This window comes from Cricetulus griseus, chromosome 2 (assembly GCF_003668045.3).
Source record: "Cricetulus griseus strain 17A/GY chromosome 2, alternate assembly CriGri-PICRH-1.0, whole genome shotgun sequence".
NCBI classification, from domain to species: Eukaryota; Metazoa; Chordata; class Mammalia; order Rodentia; family Cricetidae; genus Cricetulus; species Cricetulus griseus.
Window position 1 is genome coordinate 412,835,193 of NC_048595.1, and position 22,965 is coordinate 412,858,157.

A 22,965-nucleotide genomic window follows, 5' to 3' on the forward strand; every position below is an offset into this window, starting at 1 on the left:
GCTTCAGGGCAGAGCGGAAGTGACGCACAGAAGAGTTTCTGGGACCGGTGAGTAGTGGGCGAGTGAGAGGCTCGCGGGGTTATCTGTTCCTCTCGCTGAAGTTGCACTTCAGGGAGGCCTGTAGCGATTACAGGGTGCCACGGGGGATGAGAACACGGGAGATGGGGGCGGGACACTCCCTTGCTGCAGCAGGGGCGAGGGTCCTGACTCAAGGACTACAGCTGTGCCACATGGCCCTTGCTTGTTCTGGAAAAGACCTTGAACCAGCTCTTTTACTCACATGCTTTATGCCTCAAAGTGCAGAACTGAACTCTACATAAATGCCATTTCCTGTGTTTTGACTCCAGACACGGTTTTACCTGGTTTCTGTATGCTGTCATCTGCACACCTGCTACCTACAAGTGTCCGACTGGCCCCGTCCTGGATCTGCCGGTCTTCTCGTTCCTTCATGGATCTGAAGGCTCTGCTTTCCTCCTTGAATGACTTTGCATCGCTCTCATTTGCTGAGAGTTGGGACAATGTGGGATTACTGGTGGAACCAAGCCCTCCCCATACTGTAAATACACTCTTCCTGACCAACGACTTGACTGAGGAGGTCATGGAGGAGGCTCTGCAAAAGAAGGCAGATCTCATTCTCTCCTACCATCCACCAATTTTCCGGGCCATGAAGCACATAACTTGGAAAACCTGGAAGGAGCGCCTGGTGATCCGGGCACTGGAGAACAGGGTCGCCATCTACTCTCCCCATACGGCCTATGATGCTGCACCCCAGGGAGTCAACAACTGGCTGGCCAAAGGGCTTGGTGAGAAATCTCGTGTCCTTCAATATTTAGTGATAGCTCTACAAATACTTTGAAGTTTTAAAATGTCTTCTTATTATTCATTTTTTTTCTAGGGGAAATGGGTTTTTCTATTTTTATATAGTACTAAAAATAATGTGTTGCTTAGATTTGATAATTGAGTTTCCTTTAAAAATGTATTTATTTTTCTATCTGTTGAGTGTTTTTGCTTGCTTGTATGTAAGTGCCCCACATGTGTGCGGTGGGTTCTGGATCCTCTAGAGTTGGAGTTACAGTCAGTTGATGAAGGGCTCCAGCAGGCTCCAGCATGGCAAACATGGTGCCAACAGGTTTTGCTTTTTACCCCTCTCCCACTTGCTAATCTGTTCTATTACATTCCTAAAGCTAGCCCCTGAAGTCCACTCCCTTATTTGGCCACTGACTCATTCCAGAGACAAAACACCGAGGTCCAACAACCAAAATTCATTATTTGGCTAACATGTTCAATCAGGATCTACCAACTCCCCCAAGCACAGACTCCCCCTTTTTCTCCTTAAAACCCACTCCTACAAAAAAAAAAAAAAAAAAAAAAACACCTGTTTTCTTGCTTGCTTGTGCTTGCTCTTGCTCTTGGCCTTGCTCTTGCTGCTTTTTGCTTTTGCAGCACCCACCCCGCCACCTCCAACCCTCCTTTGTGCTGAGAATTTGGTGTATAGTTATGTCCTGTTCTGACTCTAGCAGGGCCAGCCTTCTCCCTACAGCTGTGAATTGCTATGTGGATGTTGGAATATCAAACACAGGCAGGTCCTCTGCATGAGCAAGGACTGCTCTCCACTACTGAATCAGCTCGATAAATAAATGAACTATTTATTGAGGCTGAAGAATTGGCTCAGCAGTTAAGAAAACGTTTTTGTTGCTCTCACAGAGGACCTGGGTTCCCAGCACCCACATGGAGGCTCACAACCATAGGTTAACTTCAGTCCTAGGAGAACTGATGCCCTCTTCTGGCCTCTGTGGACACACACACATGATGTTTACACATAACACAGGCAAAACACTCAGGCACATAAAATAATGAAATAAATAAATCTAAACAAACTCTTTAAAAAAAGAAAGAAAAATGAAACAATGTAAATTAGGCTTGGTGTAGTATAAGCCTGTACTCCAAAATCTTATACTTTAAGAGTCCAGGAAGCTGAGTCAGGAGAGCATGAGTTTAAGGCCAGCCTGAGCTATACAGTCAGACAATGGCTACATTGAATATCATCCCACCAAAACCAAACAAAGCCGGGCGTTGGTGATGCGTGCCTTTAATGCCAGCACTTGGGAGGCAGAGGCAGGCGGATCTCTGTGAATTTGAGACTTGCCTGGTCTACAAGAGCTAGTTCCAGGACAGCCTCCAAAGCCACAGAGAAAGCCTGTTTTTGTTTTACTAATGGGTCTCCTGTTGCTCAGGCTGGCCTTGAACTCTATGTAAAGTATTGTCCTAATCAGGTTTCTATTGCCCTGATAAACACCAAAAGCACCTTGAGAAGGAAAGGGTTTGTTTCATCTTCCATCTAACAGTCCATCATGAAGGTAAACCAGGGCAGGAACCTGCAGACAGGAACTGAAGTAGAAGCCATAGAGGAACACTGCTTATTGGCTTGATTATGGAATGGCTTTGTTGTGCCCAAGTCTCAAAGATCCCCAAAGACCACCAGGGAGACAGACCCACTGAACGCTTATGGCTGGATTAGCCTACTCAGGGTCCTGGGTTTTCCCACATCAGCCCTTAATCAAGAAATGCTCCACATACTTACCAAGTGGCACTCTGACTGAGGCGTTTTTTTCATTTGAGGCTTCCTTTTCCCAGCTGACCTTGACTTGTGACAGGCTGACAAAAGCTAGCCAGCACCAGGGGGATGAGCAAACAGAGCATGAGTCTTCATTGCTAGGTGGCTTCATGATTGTTCAGATGACACGGTGTCAGTACCCCGGGCACTCTGAGCTGTGTGAATCAAAACTCAACCTTCGGGAGATGCCTTCTAGGTTAGTTACAGAGACACCAAGGTTTCTGTCTGGTTTCTTGTTTATTTTTATTTATTTATCTTTGTTATTATTGTGTGACTGTGGGAGCACACATCTGTGGAGGTCAGAGGACAACTTTCAGGATGGGTTCTCTCCTTCCATCATGGGTTTCTGTAACTGAACTCAGGTCATTAGGCTTAGTACCTTTACCCAATGGGCTATCTCACTGGCCTCCCCCACCCTACAAGGAGAGGGGCCTTACTTTGAAGTTCAGTCTGGCCTGAAGCCAGAGATCCTCCGGATTCAGTTTCCAGTGCTTCAATGAGAGCCACACCCAGCACAGCATCGGAATCTCACTGAGTGCTTACATCCAGCAAAATGAGTATTTTAGAACTCATTTTGGGCTAAAGCATTTTGTTGATGTTTGTTTGCTTGGGTGTTTTGGGGGTTTTGTTTTTTGGTTTTTGGTTTGTTGTCTGTAGGGAGACACTGTAGCCCTGCCTCCTAGGAGCCCTACAGGTGTGCCTGGCTATGCCCGTGACGGCTTAGTCAGGGGAGGTTCAGGATGACACCTGGGGAATTCTTAAGGGGCAGCAGACACGTGGGGAGCCCCTTCTCTCTGGCCTCCCTAGCTTGCTGCTTCTGAGCACGCTCTGGCTTGTGCTTGGCCGGTATTACTTGAATAAAGATATCCTAACCTGTAACTTCACATTAAATCTTCACGTTATAGTTATCTTTTGTTTTTTGTTTTTCTATTTTTAAGATGGTTTCACTATGTAGCCTTGGCTGACCTAGAACTTGCTATGTAGACTAGGCTGGCCTCAAAGTCATAGAAATGCACCTGCCTCTAACTCTGCCTCCCCAGTTCTGGGATTAAAGGAATGCACCACCACACCTGGCCTTGGACTGAAGCCTCGATGGTAAAATGGTCTTTATAAATGAGATCAACATGAAAGTATTTGTGATCTATATACTTTGGTTTGAATGAGTAGATTAACCAAATAGTGAATTCAGTCCTTTTTTTGTCCAAGATTTCCTGAAATATGAGTCTTCTGGAAAATAATTGTGAAAATAGATTTTATTTTATATGTCCAGACCAAATCTTTATAGTGACTGGTAATGAGCATCTAATGGTTATGTATGGATGTTCACATATATAAACAGGAAAGTGAATTCTTCATATAGATTTTACTTACAGTAGTTTATCTCTTTAGTTCTAAAACACTTCAAAAGCCTTGTTTTCCCCACAACTTTTTCTTCAGGAACTTGCAGTACCAGGCCCATCCACCCTTCCAGAGCTCCTAACTATCCCACAGAGGGAGCTCACCGGCTAGAATTCAGTGTGAACCACACCCAAGACCTGGACAAAGTCATGTCTGCAGTGAAAGGAATTGGAGATGTTTCTGTCACTTCTTTTGCTGCTAGGTATATTATATATTCCTCTGGTTTGAAAAATTGTTTCATGTTATTTATTTAGCGTATGTATTTATATGGACATGTGCATACCATAGTGCTGTGTGGAGGTAGGAAGACATTTGGGGGAAGTAGTTCCCTCCTCCCACTGCATGGGTTACAAAAGGTTGAAGTCTTGCAGACTTGGCAGTAAGAACCTTTCCTTACCCATTGAATCATCTCTGTGTAGCTTTGGAGCCTGTCCTGGCACTAGCTCTGTAGACCAGGGTGGTCTTGAACTCACAGAGATCCGCCTGCCTCTGCCTCCCAAGTGCTGGCATTAAAGGCGTGCGCCACCAAGACCCGGCTGGCAGTTACAATTTGAGAACACTATATATGGAATTAAGCAAGTTCTGTCCATCACATCTTTGGTATCATATAAATCTTTATAGCAGGTTATAGGCTGTTGGGTATTTAAAATACTTTATCCTAGTCAAACAGTGATTTTTTTTTTTCTAGGTGTGATGATGAGGAACAAACACGGATTAGTCTGAACTGTACTCAGAAAGCTTTGATGCAGGTGCTAGCTTTTCTCTCCCAGAACAGACAACTGTATCAGAAAACTGAAATTCTTTCACTGGAGAAGGTAAGAATTTCTTTCTGGGGCTGGAGAGATGGCTCATTGGTTAAGAGCACTGACTGTTCTTCCAGAGGTCCTGAGTTCAATTCCTAGCAACAACATGGTGGCTCACAACCATCTATAATGAGATCTGTTGTCCTCTTCTGGCCTGCAGGCATACATGCAGGCAGAATACTGTATAATTAATAAATAAATGAATAAATAAATAAATAGGTTTAAAAAAAAAGAAAAAAGTGTGTAATTGGTTTTACAATTTCAGTGGGTTAGAGATGGCATAGAAAAGGCATGGCAGCATGAACAGCTGATAGCTCATATCTTGATCCACAAATAGGAAGCAGAGAGGGAACAATGGGAATGGCTTTGTTGTGCCCAAGTCTCGAAGATCCCCAAAGACCACCAGGGAGACAGACCCACTGAACTGCAAAAGCAAGGTTTATTGTACATCTAACCATGACAGGGACCCCATCTGGCTAACTGACGAAGCAGCCTCCAGAGGGAGTGAAGTTCCCTGTCTACTGCTAGGTTTTAAAGACAAAAGTTACAGTATTACATCAGTAGGTACGGGTTGGTTTCTGATTGGTTGACATTTGGGAACAATTAAGAGAATTTCTCAAAGTCATATTTTGGCATGAAATACCTGTGTACCAATTATTCTCATTGGTCAGTGCTGAGAGGGAACAGTCTGTGGTTTCTATGGCTTTCTCTTGTTACTTGTATGTGGCCTGTTGTTCATAGATACCAATAGTTTTCAGAACTGTATCCTGGAGACTATAGGAGAATTTTTGGTCTCCCCTGGATTTTCTTTTGTGGCCAAACAGTTCTCAGGAACCAAGTATCTAGGAGGCTGGGGGGTCTGGAGTTTCTTTGTGTTCAGTTTTGGCCCTAGGCTCCGGGAGGCCAGGAGATTTGGAGTTTCTTTGTCATGTGGTGAGTCAGAGGCCTATATGTCTTTTCTGTAGCCTGTCATGGCTGCAAAGGCAGGGGGCTGAGTGAGGGTCTGGTCCATTCAGGGTTGAGTCTTTTGAAACCTCAAAGCCTGCCCCCGTGACCCCCTCTAATCTGGACACACCTCCACATCTTTCCTACCAACTGAGGACCAAGTATTCAAACATATGAGCCTTTGGGGTAGAGCTATTTCCACTCAGACCATCACATTCCACTTTGTTGGTCCCCATAGGCTCATGGCCATGCCATCAGGAAAAAAGCATTTAATCCAACTTCAAAAGTCCCCAGAGTCTTTCACAGTCTCAATACTTTTTAAAAGCCCAAAGTCCAATGTCTTTTTTGAGTGTCTTAATTAGGATTTTACAGCTGTGAAGAGACACCATTATCACAGCAACTCATATGGAGAAAAACGTTAGGCTTGCTTATAGTTTCAGTGGTTTAGTCCATTATCCTCGTGAGAAGCATGGCTTCACTTTTACAAGTTCACAAAATGACTTCTCAGTACCTCCATGTAGGGACTTTTCCATACACTTGGCTTCAGTGGCTCTCCATAACCATGGAGGAAGATTCCTTGACATCTATATTAGTGTATCCTTCATGACCTTAAAATCGGAACTAAGTGGAAAACCCAAGTTCAGCTGCTCACTCGAGGTGGGGCTTGGGCCCTTGAATCATATCTACAGAAACTTTGGCGATTGTTGCTTTTTAGGAACACAAAATCCCTAAGGCATTTTCACAAGTTGGAAGTTTAGCTGGGTGGGGTCTTCCCCTGAGGGCACTCTGCCTCCCTTTCACATCAGGCTTCTCCCTATCTCTTGGCTCAAACAGTAAATTTCCTGGTGTTCTTTTACTCTTCAAACTACATTTTGTATTTCTTTTTGCCCGCTTGCTGGATTTCATTGTGGATGTGCATAAGAGTAATAACTAGTAACCAATTGACAGACTATATTGAAATCTCCTCTAGCAAAATGTTTGATTTAGTCTCAGGCAGATTTTTAGAACAAGAGCAGAAAACAGCCACATTCTTTGCCACATATCACAAGAATAGTCTCCCCAATCAGTGGTGGTGCACACCTTTAATCCCAGCACCAGGGAGGCAGAGGCAGGTGGATCTCTATTGAGTTGGAGGCCAGCCTGGTCTACAGGTCCCTCTGAAATCTTCTGAGCTGGGCTTGCTCTGTCCACATTGCTCACATCTTAACATCACTCTATTTTTATCTCGTTTCTGGTTTTCTTTAAGTTCTAAGTGCCAGTAAAACCAAAGATTCCAGTCGCAGCTCATTTATATGTATAATTTTTTATTTTATGTGTAGGAGTGTTTTGTCTGCACATATGTGTGTGTACCTGGTATAGACAGTGCCTATGGAAGTCAGAAGAGGGTGCTTGATCACTTGGAGTTACAAGTAGTTGTGAGATGCCATGTGGGTGCTGGGATCCAAACCTGGGTCTTCTGCAAGAGCAGCAAGTGCACTTAGTTGCTAAGCCCTCTCTCCAGTTCCATTTGTCATTCCTTTATTTTTCCATAACAGTAGCACCTACCTTGAATTTAAAACTTAACTTTTGATTATGTGTTAAATATCTAGCAGGGCCAAGCTGTGGTGTCGAATGCCTTTAATCCCAGCACTATGGAGATAGAAACAGGAGGATCTCTGGATTCAAGGCCAGCCTGGTCTACAGAGTGAGTTCCAGGACAGCTGGAACCCTGTCTTGAAAAACAAAATCAAACAAACAAAATATCTAGCAGGGTGTGTGTGAGCTCTCAGAAGTTAGAATGCTTTTGTTAGATTTGCATCCTAAACTTTAGTTTAAGCAACCACAGCTTATGTACATTAATCTTACTGATTCCAGTTGTTGTATACATTTCTTAGGCCTGGGGATCGATAATGTTCCTAACTTGAGTTTCTCTTCAGCCTTTGCTTCTGGATACTGGAATGGGACGGTTGTGCACACTGGATGAATCTGTCTCCCTGGCAACAATGATAGAGCGAGTTAAAGGATACTTAAAGCTTTCTCATCTTCGCTTAGCTCTTGGAGTAGGGAAGACCTTAGGTAAGTGTCTTTCATCGTCTGCAGATCTACTGTGACTTTGGACAGATTTTGGTTTTGGTTACTTTTGACACCTGATCTCATAGAGCATAGAATGGCTTCAAACTCCTTTTGCCTCTCTCTTTCTCTCAAGTGCTGGGATTACAGGTGTGTCCTACTTTTATTCATGTAAGTGGTAAGAAAACATGTTAGCAGCTCAGGGACATAACTGGTTTACTTTGTCAACCAGGGTGGGCTGGGCTGTAATGTGGAATACATCTCCCGAGCCTAAATGATAAAACTTATTTCTTAGTTTTCTGGGTTCATCTGTTCATCTCCAGTCAGCACTAGAAGTATGTTAATTATAAACTGGTTATTGTTGCAGTGGGAATAGAGTGTTTTAAATCATTAGGTAAAAATTCTAGACTAGGATGCAGTCCACACCTTCTAGTACCTGGCAGAAGCAGGTAAAGCTCTGTGTTTGAGCTAGATCTAAAAAAGTGAGTTACAGCTAAGACTACACCCTGAACTCCTGTCTTTAAAAAGGAGGAAAGGAAGAGTACCTAATATATGTGTAACATACTGCTTTTCTATTTTTTTTTAAAGATTTCCTTAACTTGAAGTGTTTGTGTGTATGTTGTCAGACCCCCTGGAGCTGATGACAGGTAGTTGTGAGCCACCAGATATGGGTGCTGGGAACCAAACTTGGGTCCTCTGGAAGAGCAGCAAGTGCTTTTAAACTGACCATCCATCTCATCTGCTCTGCATTTCCCTTTCTTTAACATGCCCTCTTGCACTGTCTGCAGACCCAGCTGAGGTTTGTTGTTAGCACTGAGGCAAAGCTGGGGGTGCAACAAACACTGCTATTACTCAAGACTTAGGGTTTGTGCAGCTGCATCCAAAGAACAATGCCCTTGTCTTGTGTTCTCTGTGTGGTGCCAATGATGGATTTGTTTGCCTCAATTTAAACATTGTATTTGGAGCTGGGCATGCTGGCGCACATGCCTGTAATTTGAGCATTTGTGGAGCTGAGACAGGAAGGATCACTAGTTTTGCTCAAGTTCAAATTTTGGCTAGCCATGAATTTAGGGTTATCCTCACACATCCTGGGATTATAGGCATGTGCCAGCACCAGGCTCCTCCCGCTTACCACTGCCCCCGCCCCCATCTCTATCTCTATTTAGGTTTTTTGAGACAGGGTTTCTTTGAGAAACAGCCCTGGCTGTCCTAGAACTTGCTCTGTAGACCAAGCTGGCCTCGAATGCACAGAGATCGGCCTGCCTCTGCCTCCCAAGTGTTGGGATTAAAGGGGTACCCCATTATACCCATTTTTAAATCAAGACAGCATAATTCATATACTGGTGGAGAGACAGGGTTGGGATTTGTAGTACAAGTTGTAGTGTTAAACTGAAAGAGGTTATGTCTCTCTATAATAACACCTCTTGCTTTTGTCTTGAAGAATCCCCAGTCAAAGTTGTGGCCTTGTGTGCTGGTTCTGGGGGCAGCGTTCTACAAGGAGTGGAGGCTGACCTTTACCTCACAGGTAGGACCATTTCTGGATCTCTCCCTCAACCTTCCTTTATTTCTTAAACATTCAAAACTAGCAGATTCCAGGGCTGTGCCTGGCACAGGTTGAAGTGTAATCATAGCTTTTCCCCTTTCTTTTCTATGTTTGTTTTTGCAGTGCAGGATGTTGATCCCAGAGTCTCCTGCATGCCAGCAAATATTATTCTACCAAGCTATACTGCCAACCCCTACTACATTTTTTGAACTTGAACGAAACAGGAATCATATCAAATTGAAGATATACTGTGTCTATAGAGGGGAGAAATTACTGGACAATCCATTAGTTTCCCCTCCAAAATGATTTCAGTTAGTATTTCCTTAACCACTTTTCTTAGATTTCATGTTAGCTAATGAGATGCTTCTACCTTGTTACCTGGGCTGGAGGGAGGTTCCTTTTGGCTCAAAAGCTAGGTATCAGTTCTATCAGGTCAAGTTCTGAAATCTTTCTAGAACCTTCCCTTATCTCTCTACTCAAGCATATATCCTACCTGAAGTATTGCATTGTGCCTCCAAAGGTCCCCCAAATTAGTTTTTATTGTTCTCTTTGGAGGTTTTATTTTTATGTAGAACTCAGAAGACAACTTTTGGGAGTTGGTTCTCACCATGTGGGTTCCTCAGACTGACCTTGACTTGTCAGCTTGAGGGCAAGATGGCTTAGCCACTGAGCCATCTCACCAACCAGCCAAGGTCTCACTGGGTAGTCCTGGCAAGCCTAGAACTCATCTGGTAGACCAAGTTAGTTGATTCTCCCATGTGTCCAGGTGAAGCCTAAGTGGAGCACCCTCTCATGCAGTCTTGTGCTTAAGAGCTTTCTCTGTGTACAGTGCCTTTTTCCTGTCCCCTTTTTGTACTTTTAGTGATGAGCAAAAAAAAAAAAAACCAAAAAACAAACAGAAAGAACCCAAAACACCCACCCTAAGATTTCTCTGCCACGGTCCTCCGTCCTCCCCCAACTCTCCTAATCCTTGTTTCTTTGTTCTGACTTCCACCATGTATTTCTGGCACATGGAACATGGCTATTTTTTGACTCTTAGGCTTCCCTCTCTGCCCTTGAAGACATAATCTAAAGGACATTGCTTTTTTGAGATGGGATCTCACTACGGAGTGAGTAGTAGTGGCTAGACTGGAACTTAGAGAGATCACCTGCCTTTGCTTCAAGTGCTGGGATTAAAGGCATGCACCACCATGCCCTTGTTTTTCTTGTTTTTTTGTTTTGTTTTGTTTTGTTTTTCTGAGACAGAGTTTCTCTGTGGCTTTTGGAGCCTGTCCTGGAACTCGCTCTGTAGACCAGGCTGGCCTCGAACTCACAGATCACCTGCCTCTGCCTCCCAAGTCCTGGGATAAAAAGGCGTGTGTCACCACCACCCAGCCTTTTTCTTGTTTTTCTTGCAGTGAGGCCAGGCCAACCTCAAACTTGTCATCCTCCTGCCTCAGTGTACATCCAGCTCAGTCCTGTTTAATGTTTACTTAAAGAAATGTTTGAGGGCTGGGGAGATGCCCAGTTGGTGAAGTGCTTGCCATGCCCACATTAGAAGAAAGGTTACATGCCAAAGCCCATGCCTTCGATCCCGGTGCTAGGGAGAAGTCAAGGAGGACCTCTAGGGATTACTCATCAGCCAGTCTAAATGATTGCTGAGCTCCGTGTTCAATAAGACTTTGTCTAAAAATGTAAGGTGGAGAGAAAAATTAGTAAACATTTTAATTTCCCACGTTCACATAGGGGAATGTCCTAGTTCTGAGATGCGACAAGGAGCCATGGAGTGGTAAAGTGTCAGCATGTCTGCACTTCACACCCCAGTGGTTCCAGAGTAAAGAAATACCTGTGTGTACACATAACCTTTACATACACAGGGAAGGCATGACTTTGTCATGACTCCATCCTTAAACCAAGCAGAGATAAAGGAAGCTTAATTAAAGAATTGTGGGGAGGCTGACAGCACAGTGGGATGAATTATCAGGACTGCCTTGGAGAGAAATCTTGAGCTTCAGTTTGAGGAACTATGGTGACCTTGGTGATGGAATCCTTTACCTGGTCACGGTATGAGAAAAAGCCAGAGGACTAAAGGCATTTTAACGGGCCTTCCCCCTTGTACACCTGCATCTATACCTACATCCCACCTCTGCTCCTTAGGGATAGATAAGTAAGATACAGACCTAGGAACAGGCTCTAGGGTCACCCTTTAACTGTTTCCATTGCTGCTTCTCCTGAATCTATGTTTTATTATCCAGCACAACTTTTTTTTTAAGTACACATTACTTATACATGATGACCCGTTCATGCATGTATACTTTGAACACACTCTTGTCCTTCCACTCCTGCTGATCCCTCTCCTCTTCCTTCCCAAAGAGTTCCTGTTTTCACTTATGATCCAGTGACTTTCATTAAAGTTGCTCACACCTCTTCTGCCCTCCATGGGCACCCATACATGCATGACATGCTTGCAAACACACAAATGCATAGCTTAAAAAACAAACAAATGTAGTACTTAGGAATTACACAGTAATTGTACACAAGATAAATTCAAGCAATTCCAAAAATGTTAAGATATTTTGAGGGTTCTTGCATCCAAACCATTCCTAACAGTGAACTGATACTATTGTGTAGAGTTGAAAATAGTTCACTTTCCCAATAAGAACACTTTTCTTTTTCTTTTTTTATTTGTTTATTTTATATATATGGTGCTCTAGCTCCATGTACACCTGTAGGCCAGAAGAGGGCGCCATATCTCAATACAGATGGCTGTGAGCCACCATGTGGTTGCTGGGAATTGAACTTGGGACCTCTGGAAGAGCAGCCAGTGCTCTTAAATGTTGAGCCATCTCTCTAGCCCTCACTTTTATTTTTACATTTAAAAAATTAGGTGGGATCTGATGGTGCACACCTTAAATCCCATGACTCAGAAGCAGGAGGGTCTATTTGAGTTCAAGGCCAGCCTGGTCTACAGAACAATTTCCAGAACAGCCAGGGCTACACAGAGAAACCCTGTCTTAAAAAAAAAAACAAAACAAAACAAACAACAACAACAACAACAACAAACACTTAAAATTTTTATTTTTATTGGCTTTATGTCTGTAAACACTGATTAAAGTTTAATTTTCTATAAACAAACCAAATTGTATGTAACACATACATAGGCACACACATTATTTCAAAAGTTTCATACGGATTGATCATTTATTCTCTCCTCTCCCACAATGTTTTTGTTTTTAAAAATTCAAAACATATTTGAGTTTTCCCTTTATCTTTTTCACAGTACCTTTTTTTTTCCTTCTTTCTTTTTGGTTGTTCAAGTCAGTGTTTCTCCATATAACACCTCTGGCTGTCCTGGAAGTCTCTCTGTAGACCAGGCTGGCCTCAAACTCAGTGATCTGCCTTTGCCTCCTGAGTGCTGGGATTAAAGGCGTGTTCCACCACTGCCCAGCCACAATAACTAACAAGGCCTTTTTTCTTTGGTAGCTTATTTGTTGACAGGGTCTCCTATAACCCAGAATTGCCTCAAACTATTTAGCTGAGGCTGGCTTTGGACTCCTGATCCTCTTGCCTTGGCTTCCCAAGTTCTAGGACTACATATACGTCATCCTTGGCAGCATTTTGCAATAGTCAAAGAAAAATATTTATGTCCAAAATGCTACAAAACTGGCCATGTGGTGGTAGCGCACGCCTTTGATCCCAGCACTTGGGAGGCAGAGGCAGGCGGATCTCTGTGAGTTCAAGACCCCCTTGGTTTACAAGAACTAGTTCCAGGACAGCCTCCAAAACCACAGAGAAACCCCATCTCAAAAAAACAAACAAACAAAACTGTTTTGTTTTTGTTTTTCAAGACAGAATTTCTCTGTGTACCTTTGTAGACCAGGCTGACCTGGAACTCACAGAGATACACCTGCCTCTGCCTCCCTGTTTTAAATAACACAAGCATAAGAGGAAAATTCTACACTTGGAGTCATGTGACAAGTTATAGTAAAAATGCTGGTCAGGTAGTTCAAGCCAGCCTCCCAAAGCTATAGAGAAGAGCTGTCTCAAAAACAAAACAAAAAAATGCTGGCACATTCAAAATACTATATGATACTATATTCAGGCCATGAAAATAAAGTATAGATGAAATATAAAATGAAATTCATATTTTGGGCTCAAGGGATAAACACACTTGCTTTGCAAACCTAATGACTGGACTTCAATTCCTGCTGCCACAAGGGGAGGATAGAACTGACTTCTGAAAGCTGATTTCTGACCTACACTCCATGTGCGCACACACGCATGAAGCAGCACACCCAACGCCATCGGTCCCATCCCTGTATACTTGCTCCTGAACATGGACATGACTCTGCACCATAAAGTCACATGGGCAGCAAACGCAGGACCTTGTGCACAAGAGGCAAACATTCTGTCTGATCGCTCCATAAACCCTCCCTTGGTTTCCATGCTCAGGAGTAGTGTGGCATTGCATCCATTCCTTCAGAATACAAACCTGGGCTTTCTGCTGCAGTGGTTCAGGGTGCATAGATTCTGTGTCTAATATTTAAGAAGTTGCTCTTTCCTCTTTTGGCAGGTGAAATGTCCCACCATGATGTTCTGGATGCTGCTTCCAAAGGAATAAATGTCATTCTTTGTGAACATAGCAACACTGAACGAGGTTTCCTTTCCGATCTTCAACAAATGCTGGGTGTTCACTTGGAGAATAAGATCAATATTATCCTGTCTGAGACAGACAGGGACCCTCTTCATGTGGTTTAAAATGCACAGGACATCATAGTGACACAAGCTACACCTCATTTGGATTGAAATAGGAAGAGTTAGTGGTGTTGTCGTCCTTCTGCACAAGTTTATTTGAACGACATCATCTTCAGTTCATCGGTCTGTTTCATCAAGTTTTATAGCTCATAAGGAAAAAACCATGTGTAGAGTACAATAAAGACAAATATTCATTATAAATTCTTGGAAAAGGGGATTAAAACTTGTATATAATCAGGCATTTTTTGTTAGGTTGCTTACTTGTGACAAAATCCCACGTAACCCAGAATAGCCTCTACCTCACTATTTAGCTCAGGCTAGCCTTGGGCTTTTTTTTTTTTTTTTTTTTTTTTGGTTTTTCGAGACAGGGTTTCTCTGTGTAGCTTTGGAGCCTCTCCTGGCCCTTGCTTTGCAGACCAGGCTTGCCTCGAATTCACAGAGATCCGCCTTTCTCTGCCTCCCGAGTGCTGGGATTAAAGGCGTGCACCACCAATGCCTGGCCCCTTTGGTTAATCTTAAACATCATTTAAAAACAGATTTGGAGCTGGGTGTGGCAGTGCACAAGTATAATCCCAGCTTATGCTGTCCAAGCTTGCCTAGAACCCTATATCTCAAAATGAAAAAAAAAAAAAAAAAGCAACTGGAGAGATGGCTCAGCAGTTAAACATACTTGCTGCTCTTGCATTGGACCAGAATTCACTTCCCAGCACTAAGCACTAACATGATAGCTCACAACCACCTGTAACTCCAGCTCTAGGGCACCCACCCTCGCAAAGACAAGAAAAACAGCAACAAAAAATGGATTTAGATTTATTTCTAAACAGCATTTTGGAGTGATGAAGTCATTCCATGTGCTTTTAAGTTAGATATCAATTTTTTATTGGGATTTTAAAAAATTCATAGATGATCATTACATCTCAATTTATTCCTATAATTTTGTTTTATGGTGGTGTAGGGATCAAACTGCTCAAGTTGACAGCATGAACCTGGGAGAGCAGGGCCTACAAATGAGGCAGACTAAAGTCTCATAAAATAGCCAACTGTATTCAGAACATCAGACAGTTTATACTCTTGAGTGTTAAGAAGAGTCACCTGAGTGAAGTGTAGATCACATGGACAAATGGCACGTGGCAAAAACATGGTTTTTTTTGTTTCTCGAGACAGGGTTTCTTTGTGGCTTTGGAGGCTGCCCTGGAACTAGCTCTTGTAGACCAGGCTGGTCTGGAACTCACAGAGATCCTGCTGTCTCTGCCTCCTGAGTGCTGGGATCAAAGGCATGCACTACCACCATGGGTTGTTTTTTTTTGTTTGTTTTTTTATGGAGGTGTATGAACAAATAACAATAGCCAGCTGTGATGAATAATCTAAAGTGAACACACTCCTATTTGCTACACCTGGGAGGGACATGAGCACATTCCAAGAACAATTTTGTGTTTTTGAAAAAACCAAGAGTCACTAGACCCCCTTTTCTTGGAGTTTTCTCACAAGCACTCAAATTTCCTCTTGTACAATTTTTTTGTTTGTTTTTCGAGACAGGGTTTCTCTGTACAATAGTCCTGGGTATGCTGGAACCTGCGTTGTAGAACAGGCTGGCCTCAAACTCACTGAGAGCCTCCCAAGTGCTGTACAACTCTAATCTTGGACCGTGTTTCAACACTGTGAATGGAAGGCCAAGAGTTCTCCATTTCCTGCAGGTATTCTACAAGCCAACTCAGAAAGACGACGTGCTTCTGCATGAACTCTCTTATGAAGAACCTAGAATATGTTTGTGTGTGCGTGTGGAGGGTGGGTGCATGCAGGTCATAAAACCAGAAGGGGAAGAGACAAGATGAAGAGATTTTTAAGGAAAAGGAGGGTAATGGAATAACAAAGCAGAAGAGGGAGAGAGGGAGGCATGGCTATTGGGGAGAAGAATGGAAGAGGACTAAATATATATATATATAATTTGAGCCATAAGTGAACTAATTACCTTTGCACACTATCCTAAAAATTAAAAGCAACGAGCTGGAGGGATAGCTCAGAGCTTAAGAACACTGGCTGCTCTTCCAGAGGTCCCAAGTTCAATTCCCAGCAACCACATGATGGCTCACAACCATCTGTAATGAGATCTGGTGCTCTCTTCTGGCCTACAGGCAGAACATTGTATACATAATAAATAAATAAATCTAAAAGAATAAAACCAAAACAATAAAAGAGCTTGCCTGGTGAATAACACTTCCAGCCCAGAAGCAAATTAGCCAGGAATTATGGCTTCAAGTCACTATAACTCCTAGACATTAAGGAACAATGCTGCTCAAGAAGTGAGCGAGTGTACAGTAATATGCCATGGTACCCGTTAGGGTTGTAAGATATACTCAAAGTCCTTTTCAAACACCACAAAACAACTAGTACTAGAAAAAGACTATACACACCGGTCTTTTATTACTAGTAACATCTATTAAAAAAAAAAAAAAACTATAAAGCCAGCAGTGATGGTGCACACCTTTAATCCCAGCACTGAGCAGGCAGAGGCAGGTGGGTCTCTGTGAGTTGGAGGCCAGCCTAGTCTACAAAGTGAGTTACAGGTCAGCCAAGACTGTTACATGGAAAAACCCTGTCTCAACAATCAAAAACACAAAACAAAAAAACTATAGAACATTATAGGGCAAATGCAAAGATGTTTTGTTTATAATGTGGCAGTTACAATAAACTAGATATATTAGACAAAAAAACGTAAGGCATACAGAATTGGGGAGATGGCTCAGCAAGTATGAGTGAGTGCTCTGAGAACATGAGGACCTGAGTTTGAATCCCGAACCCATGGAAACAGCTGGGCCTGTCTAGGGTGCCCTCACACCAGCACTGGTAAGAAGTGACAAGCTGACCCTGATAGGAGCTTATGGTTCAGTGAGATCTTCTCTCAAGGTCCTAAGGCATAAAGTGGTTAGCATCTTACTCTGGCCTCTGCACAGATGCATACACTCACATACCACACACCACAAAAAGCAAAGTACAAACCAGCAAGTTTCATGTTATCACTGTGTATTTATTTAGTTTGTTGTTTTCTGAAACAGGGCATCATTGTAGTTCAGACTGACCTAGAACTCCTTAACTAGTCCAGGCCTTGATCTCATGTTTCATCCTGCCTCAGCCTTCTTGGTGTTGGGATTACAAATGTGAGCTCCTGTCTTGCTACCGTTGTTTTGAAAGGATTGAGAAGCAATCTGCCTACCTCTGACTCCAGAATGGTGAGACTAAAGGGGTGTGCCATCTATACTTATGTGTTTTTTATGAAAATAAAAAATGTTCATGTACAAGAATAATGAAATGCTTTTTTTATCTATTGTCATGAAAACAATTACTAACATGTAAATCGGGATTTTATTTTTTAGCCTGGCTTCTCATTTCTATCATAAAAATCAAGATCATGGTACAGATATTAACTATTTTAAATATGCGTTCTAGATTGGGCACATGCCTTATCTAGTCCTTATACTTCTCCCACTATTTTGGTGGAATAGCACTAACTGTCCCAATTATGTGCAGCCTAAGTCCACAAGGAGAAAGCAGGACCATCTTAACCCACTAAATACCTTTTATCATTTCAGAAAAAGCAAATAAACCGCCTCCTTCCTCATAAGTTCTGTGTGCCCCATCTTTCTTTGTACTTTCAAGATGTGAACAAGTGCACCTGCAGTAATTCAGCCTGGGTAGTGCTAAACTGCCCTCAACAATCAGGGATTGCATTCAGTGTAAAATAATCCCCAAACATCCGGTTCCAAATAAGCCCTGAGCACACTCTTCATCCAGCAAGAAGTCCTCAGAGAGGTAATAAATTAAAGGCACATTTTTTCCCCCAGCTCAATGACCACAGAGACAGTACACCAGCCAGGCTAATCCAAGTTCAAATTGATGACATGCCCCTTCAATGGTAAAACTTGTATGCTGGACAGAATGATCTAATGTTGGATGTAAAAGAGCATTCTTACTAAGGATCGGCAGCTGGGGAACAATGACTCTTCCACCTAAAAAGTGACAGTCTAAGCCTCCTCCTCTTCCTTCTCCAAGAAATCAGCCAATGTTCCGCTGTCAACAGGAATTAATAAATATTCTACACCATCAGTTCCCTACAAGATAAAAAAATACTCCATATGTTAATCCTTAGTAAGGGAGCTCTAGAACTTTCTATTGCTGATTAAACAAACAAGAAAACTGGGCTTTTAAATTATTATTATTTTGGTTTTTTGAGACAGGGTTTCTCTGTGTAGCCCAGGCTGCCCTGGAACTCACTCTCTACACCAGGCTGGCCTTGAACTCAGAGATTCACCTGCCTCTGTCTCCTGAGTACTGGGATTAAAGGAGTAAACTACTACCGCCTGGCTTGATTTTATTTGTTTGTTTGTTTGAGACAGGGTTTCTCTGTGGCTTTGGAGGCTGTCCTGGAACTAGCTCTTGCAGACCAGGCTGGTCTCGAACTCACAGAGATCTGCCTGCCTCAGCCTCCCGAGTGCTGGGATTAAAGGTGTGTGCTACCACCACCCAGCTTGATTTTATTTTTTATGTATTTAAATCAGTATTTAAATACCTAAGTAGAAAAATTAAGGCAAAGAGAACATGACCATGTGTCTAAACACTGAGATACAGCCAAGCACGTTATAACAGCAGTCTAGTTTTCGTCACAGTGCTTTCAGGTATGTCTAACCTTTTGACATTGTCATAAAGTTCATATAAACAAATATAAAAATCCCCTCAAAATTTCCTCTATTTAATAGATTTACAGCTTGGATGACATTCACTGGTTATCCACAGGCTGTGGCTGGACAAGCCTTGCCCTTTCTAATACAGCAGTGATTTTCTGTCCTACTTGCCCCATCTCAAAGTTTCATCTTACTGACTTTTGTTGTGTTTGAGACAGGGTCTCACTATGTAGCCAGGCCTGGCCTGGATTGATAGAGATCCACCTGCCTCTTCCTCCCCAGTGCTGGGACCAAAGGTGTGCACCACCACATCCAGCTTTCACTTGATCTTGAATCTTTTAGGGTTGGAAAAATGGCTCATCAGTAAGAGCACTCACTGACTGTTCTTCCAGGGGATCTGGTTGAATTTCCAGCACCTACATGGCAGCTCACAACCATCTGGAACTCCAGTTCCAGGGGATCCCTCTTCTAGTTTCTACAGGTACCAGGGTTGCACACATGGTGCAGATATATACAAAACATGCATACACATAAAAAAGTAATTAGAAATAATGTATTAGATTCATTCCTCTCTAAGTACTGCCCTCCACTTCACCTTCCTAGAGTTGCAGTTCATCTATAGCACCAGAGCAAGCACATCATTCATCTTCCACAACCCCAGGTATTTTCAGTCTGTGGCTTCTGGTCTCTCAGAAGCATCAGACACTACAGAGTATCATTCATTCTCTCTTCCCTTGGTTTTTGTGACATCATTTTTTTTTTTTTTCTCTCTTGCTGTTTCACCTGCCCTTGTCCTCAAAATATAATAGACACTAACTCTTATACCCAGTGCTACAATAGCAGTCTTACCTTCTTTGTTTTTATGAGTTTGTGATCCCTAAATTCAGTTAGCTGGGCTCGAAGTGTGAGATCACTATTAACAAGGAATGCCTCCCGACACTGCTGGTAAAAATCTTGAAAAGAAAGTCCTGGAGAGACGAAAAGATTAAAGTAATCAATATTTTGCTTGCTTTCCCTCCCTCATCCCCCAAGAAGACAGGATCTTGCTATGTAGCTCTGGCCAGCCTGGAAATCATAGATATCTACTTGCCTCTGTTTCCTGAGGGTTGAGATGAAAGGTATGGACTACCATGCCATACATACTCAGTATTCTTTTTTTTTTTTTCTTTTTTTTTTTTTTTTTTGGTTTTTTGAGACAGGGTTTCTCTGTGGTTTTGGAGGCTGTCCTGGAACTAGCTCTTGTATACCAGGCTGGTCTCGAACTCACAGAGATCCACCTGCCTCTGCCTCCCGAGTGCTGGGATTAAAGGCGTGCGCCACCAACGCCCGGCTGCATAATCAGTAGTCTTAAGAAAAGATTTACTTGTGTGTGTGTGTGTGTGTGTGTGCTGCATCCCTTGAAACTGGAGTTACAGGTGGTTGAATGCTGCCCAACTGGGTAATGGGAACAAAACTTGGGTACTCTACAAGGGCAACAAGGCAGGCTCTCAGCTGCTGAGCCATCTCTCCAGTTTCACGATCAACACTGAAGACACGGCCCCATACAGATACCCATATAAATAATCCCTCAGTGTTGCACATTTTGGGTTACTGATTTTAAAGTGGATAAATTTATCAAAGTAGTCACTCGTGACTAAATAGGGTGCAACACTGTGGGCAGTTTTACGCAGCATAAATTTTTTAAAAATGATTTATTTACTTTTATTCTATGTGAATTTGTGTTTTGCCTGCATGCAAAACTCTGTAGGAGAGTGTTGGATCCCCTGAAACTGGAATTACACACAGTTGTGAGCTGCCATTTGGGTGCTGGGGATCAAACCTGGGTCCTTTGGAAGGGTATTCATTGCTCTTAACTGCTGAGCCATCCCTCCAGCCCCCAATAAAAATGCTTTTAAGGAAAGTATTAACTTAGAAACTGTGATCATTAAAATTTTGCACACATTAACAAATTTTGCCAAGGGGATGACAAATAAGATACCCATGTGTGAAAAGGATGGAATTGCCAGAAACACATCCATAGTTGCAGTAGTGCACAGAATTCTAAAAGTGGGTCTGCCTCCCAATTCCCACAGCAATATACTGAGCAGTACATCTGCAAAGATGCTGAGGTTGGCTACTGGTTTGGACAGACACACCCACCACAGAGCTGTCACTTATCTCTGCTGCGAGAAATTCGAGGCTCCCAAGGAACTCTAGAACAGTGAATATAAAAAGACACATTAAATATCACAAATATGAGATACCAATGTAGGAAGGGCTGTCCTGGTTATCCAGCTGGAATTTTATAAGTAGCCTGAAAATCCCCCTATGAAAACAAAACAAAACAAAACAAAAAATCAAATAGAGAAATACTCTGTGGTAGTAAATGCAAGTAAGAATGTCAAATACTTAGCTAGGCTTCATTGCCTTTTGTTCTTTCTCAAAGAAAATCATACCCTCACAGGAAAAAAAAAAAAGCTTTTCTTATCTAGGAGCATGTATGTGCGAATGCACACGGACACAGACACAGACACACACACACACACACACACACACACACACACACCGCTTTGTATAATAAACCTGAGAAGGTTTGCTGACACTTGTGTAGTCTTGGGTGCTCAGAATACCAAGACAGGACTGCTCGGGCACAGTCCCAGACCTCTAGCCTATGCTGGGTGTGGTAGCATAGGCCTTTAATCTCAGAACTCACCAAGCATAACCAAGTCAATCTCTGAGTTTGTTTCAGGAGGGCAGCCAAGACTACATACACAGTGAGACCGTATCTCAAAAGCAACAAAACAACCCAAAAAACCTCTAGCTAACAGCAAACACCCATCTCACATCCACAAAAGAAAATAAAACAAATGTTTCACGTCTTCACTTTATTCACAACTTAGACATTTTTGTTCAGATACAAGAAAGTTGCCTACGTGCATGTATGTGCATCATGTATGTACTTGCTGGATTTCCTTAGAACTGAGGTTACATACAGCTATGAGTCACCATGTGGGTCCAAGATTGCTTTACTTCAACTCTGAACCATCTCCCCAGCCCCTTACATTTGTTAAGGAAAAACTATTTTAGCTTTACTGGTCAATTTCACAGGCTAATATTGACTACTTTGCCTATTGTGTAATCCAGTCCTGGTCACTGTTTTTATTATCCTCCTTAATCCTTTACAGCAAGTAAAGGATTTGTTTCTGACCATTATAAACTATCAAGCTGACACAGCCTAGCAGAGTTAACTTGAGAAGAGACTCCTAATTGGGGAAACTATCAGATAACATTGGCGCATAGGCCATGTCTGAATTGTTAATTGATGTAGCAGGGCCAAGGCAACTTTAAGCAGGTGGAACTGGGCTGTAAGATACCTAAGCATGGCCTGTGAGAAAGTTAGCAAACAGCATTCCTCCATGGTTTCTGCCTTGAGTTCCTGATTGAGATCTTTCCCTGACTTCCCTCAATGATCAACTGTGACTTGGAAGTGTAAGCCAAATAAATCCTTTTCTCCCCCAAGTAGCTTTTGATTATGGTGTTTAGCACAACAGCAGAATCAAAGGAAAGCAGTAAACTTAGTAGTATATCCTCAGAATTTGTTTTGTTTTTTGAAGAGCTAGGATTGAACTGAGGGCCTTGTGCACGTGAGCCAAGTGCTTGCTCCACCACCGATCTTCACTCCTAGTCCTCGAATGTACAGGGCATTTATTTTGTAGTGGTGCCTGGAGTCGAATTCAGGGGATTTAGCATGAGAGGCATGTATTTGACCATTGAGCTACATCTCTAGCCCCACACGTGTGTATATGTGTGTGTACATATATCTTTATACCTTTATATATAACTATTTAATTTTAGTTTTCATTCTTACCTTGCATTGGGGGTAAGGCTTCGTAAGACATGAATCAGGGAACTAAGCGGGAGAGATCCAGACTGTTTAACCAGAAGGGAATTCTCATAGGATGTTTCTTCAGTATAAGGACTGTATGTAGTAGTTTCATACCAAAGCCAATTATAAAGACTCTGCTTTGCATGATCCCACACTACAGAAGATGATCAAAGCAAAGAATTACAAATTATTGTCATGCCATTATGCTCCATGAGATTTTGTTGCAGTAAAGAATGAAGAAGCATTTAAATAAAAAGCACCCAAAGGCTAGGAATGTACCTCACTGGTAGAGTGCTTATTTAAAGTACACAAGGTTCTGGGTTTACACCTTAGTATTG

The 22,965-nt window shown here is 42.5% G+C and overlaps 2 protein-coding genes across 4 annotated transcripts in view; one reads left to right on the forward strand and one right to left on the reverse strand.

The window, feature by feature from the left end:
• Nucleotides 1–7: 7 nt before the first annotated feature.
• Nucleotides 8–14,327, forward strand: Nif3l1 (NGG1 interacting factor 3 like 1). 3 transcript variants are annotated; one of them, XM_027396945.2, is made up of 7 exons: nt 8–47; nt 348–803; nt 4,052–4,214; nt 4,701–4,827; nt 7,677–7,815; nt 9,251–9,334; nt 13,905–14,327. In XM_027396945.2, the coding sequence occupies exons 2-7, from the start codon at nt 371–373 to the stop codon at nt 14,087–14,089; spliced, it is 1,131 nt and encodes a 376-aa protein (XP_027252746.1). In that variant the 5' UTR covers nt 8–47; nt 348–370; the 3' UTR covers nt 14,090–14,327. The 3 variants fall into 3 exon arrangements, with proteins under 3 accessions (XP_027252746.1, XP_027252747.1, XP_027252745.1); XM_027396944.2 differs by lacking the exon at nt 8–47 and having other exon boundaries at nt 63–803; XM_027396946.2 differs by lacking the exons at nt 8–47; nt 7,677–7,815 and having other exon boundaries at nt 57–803; nt 13,905–13,952.
• Nucleotides 14,328–17,093: 2,766 nt separating this feature from the next.
• Orc2 (origin recognition complex subunit 2) overlaps nt 17,094–22,965 on the reverse strand; it is a 38,499-nt gene continuing 32,627 nt past the window's right edge. Inside the window, exons 14-17 of the mRNA NM_001246766.1 lie at nt 22,610–22,781; nt 21,006–21,067; nt 19,612–19,730; nt 17,094–18,192 (exon numbers count right to left, since the gene is read on the reverse strand). Of these exons, the coding sequence (NP_001233695.1) occupies nt 18,106–18,192; nt 19,612–19,730; nt 21,006–21,067; nt 22,610–22,781 (440 nt within the window). The 3' untranslated portion in view covers nt 17,094–18,105. The remainder of the gene's footprint in view (nt 18,193–19,611; nt 19,731–21,005; nt 21,068–22,609; nt 22,782–22,965) is intronic.

Bases quoted from the DNA above. Each gene is read 5' to 3' on its own strand.
- Nif3l1 (XM_027396944.2), top strand. From the start codon at position 281: ATGCTTTATGCCTCAAAGTGCAGAACTGAACTCTACATAAATGCCATT. The intron at 4,215-4,700 runs GTATATTATATA...TTTTTTTTCTAG, and splicing joins GTCACTTCTTTTGCTGCTAG to GTGTGATGATGAGGAACAAA. The intron at 4,828-7,676 runs GTAAGAATTTCT...GTTTCTCTTCAG, and splicing joins AAATTCTTTCACTGGAGAAG to CCTTTGCTTCTGGATACTGG.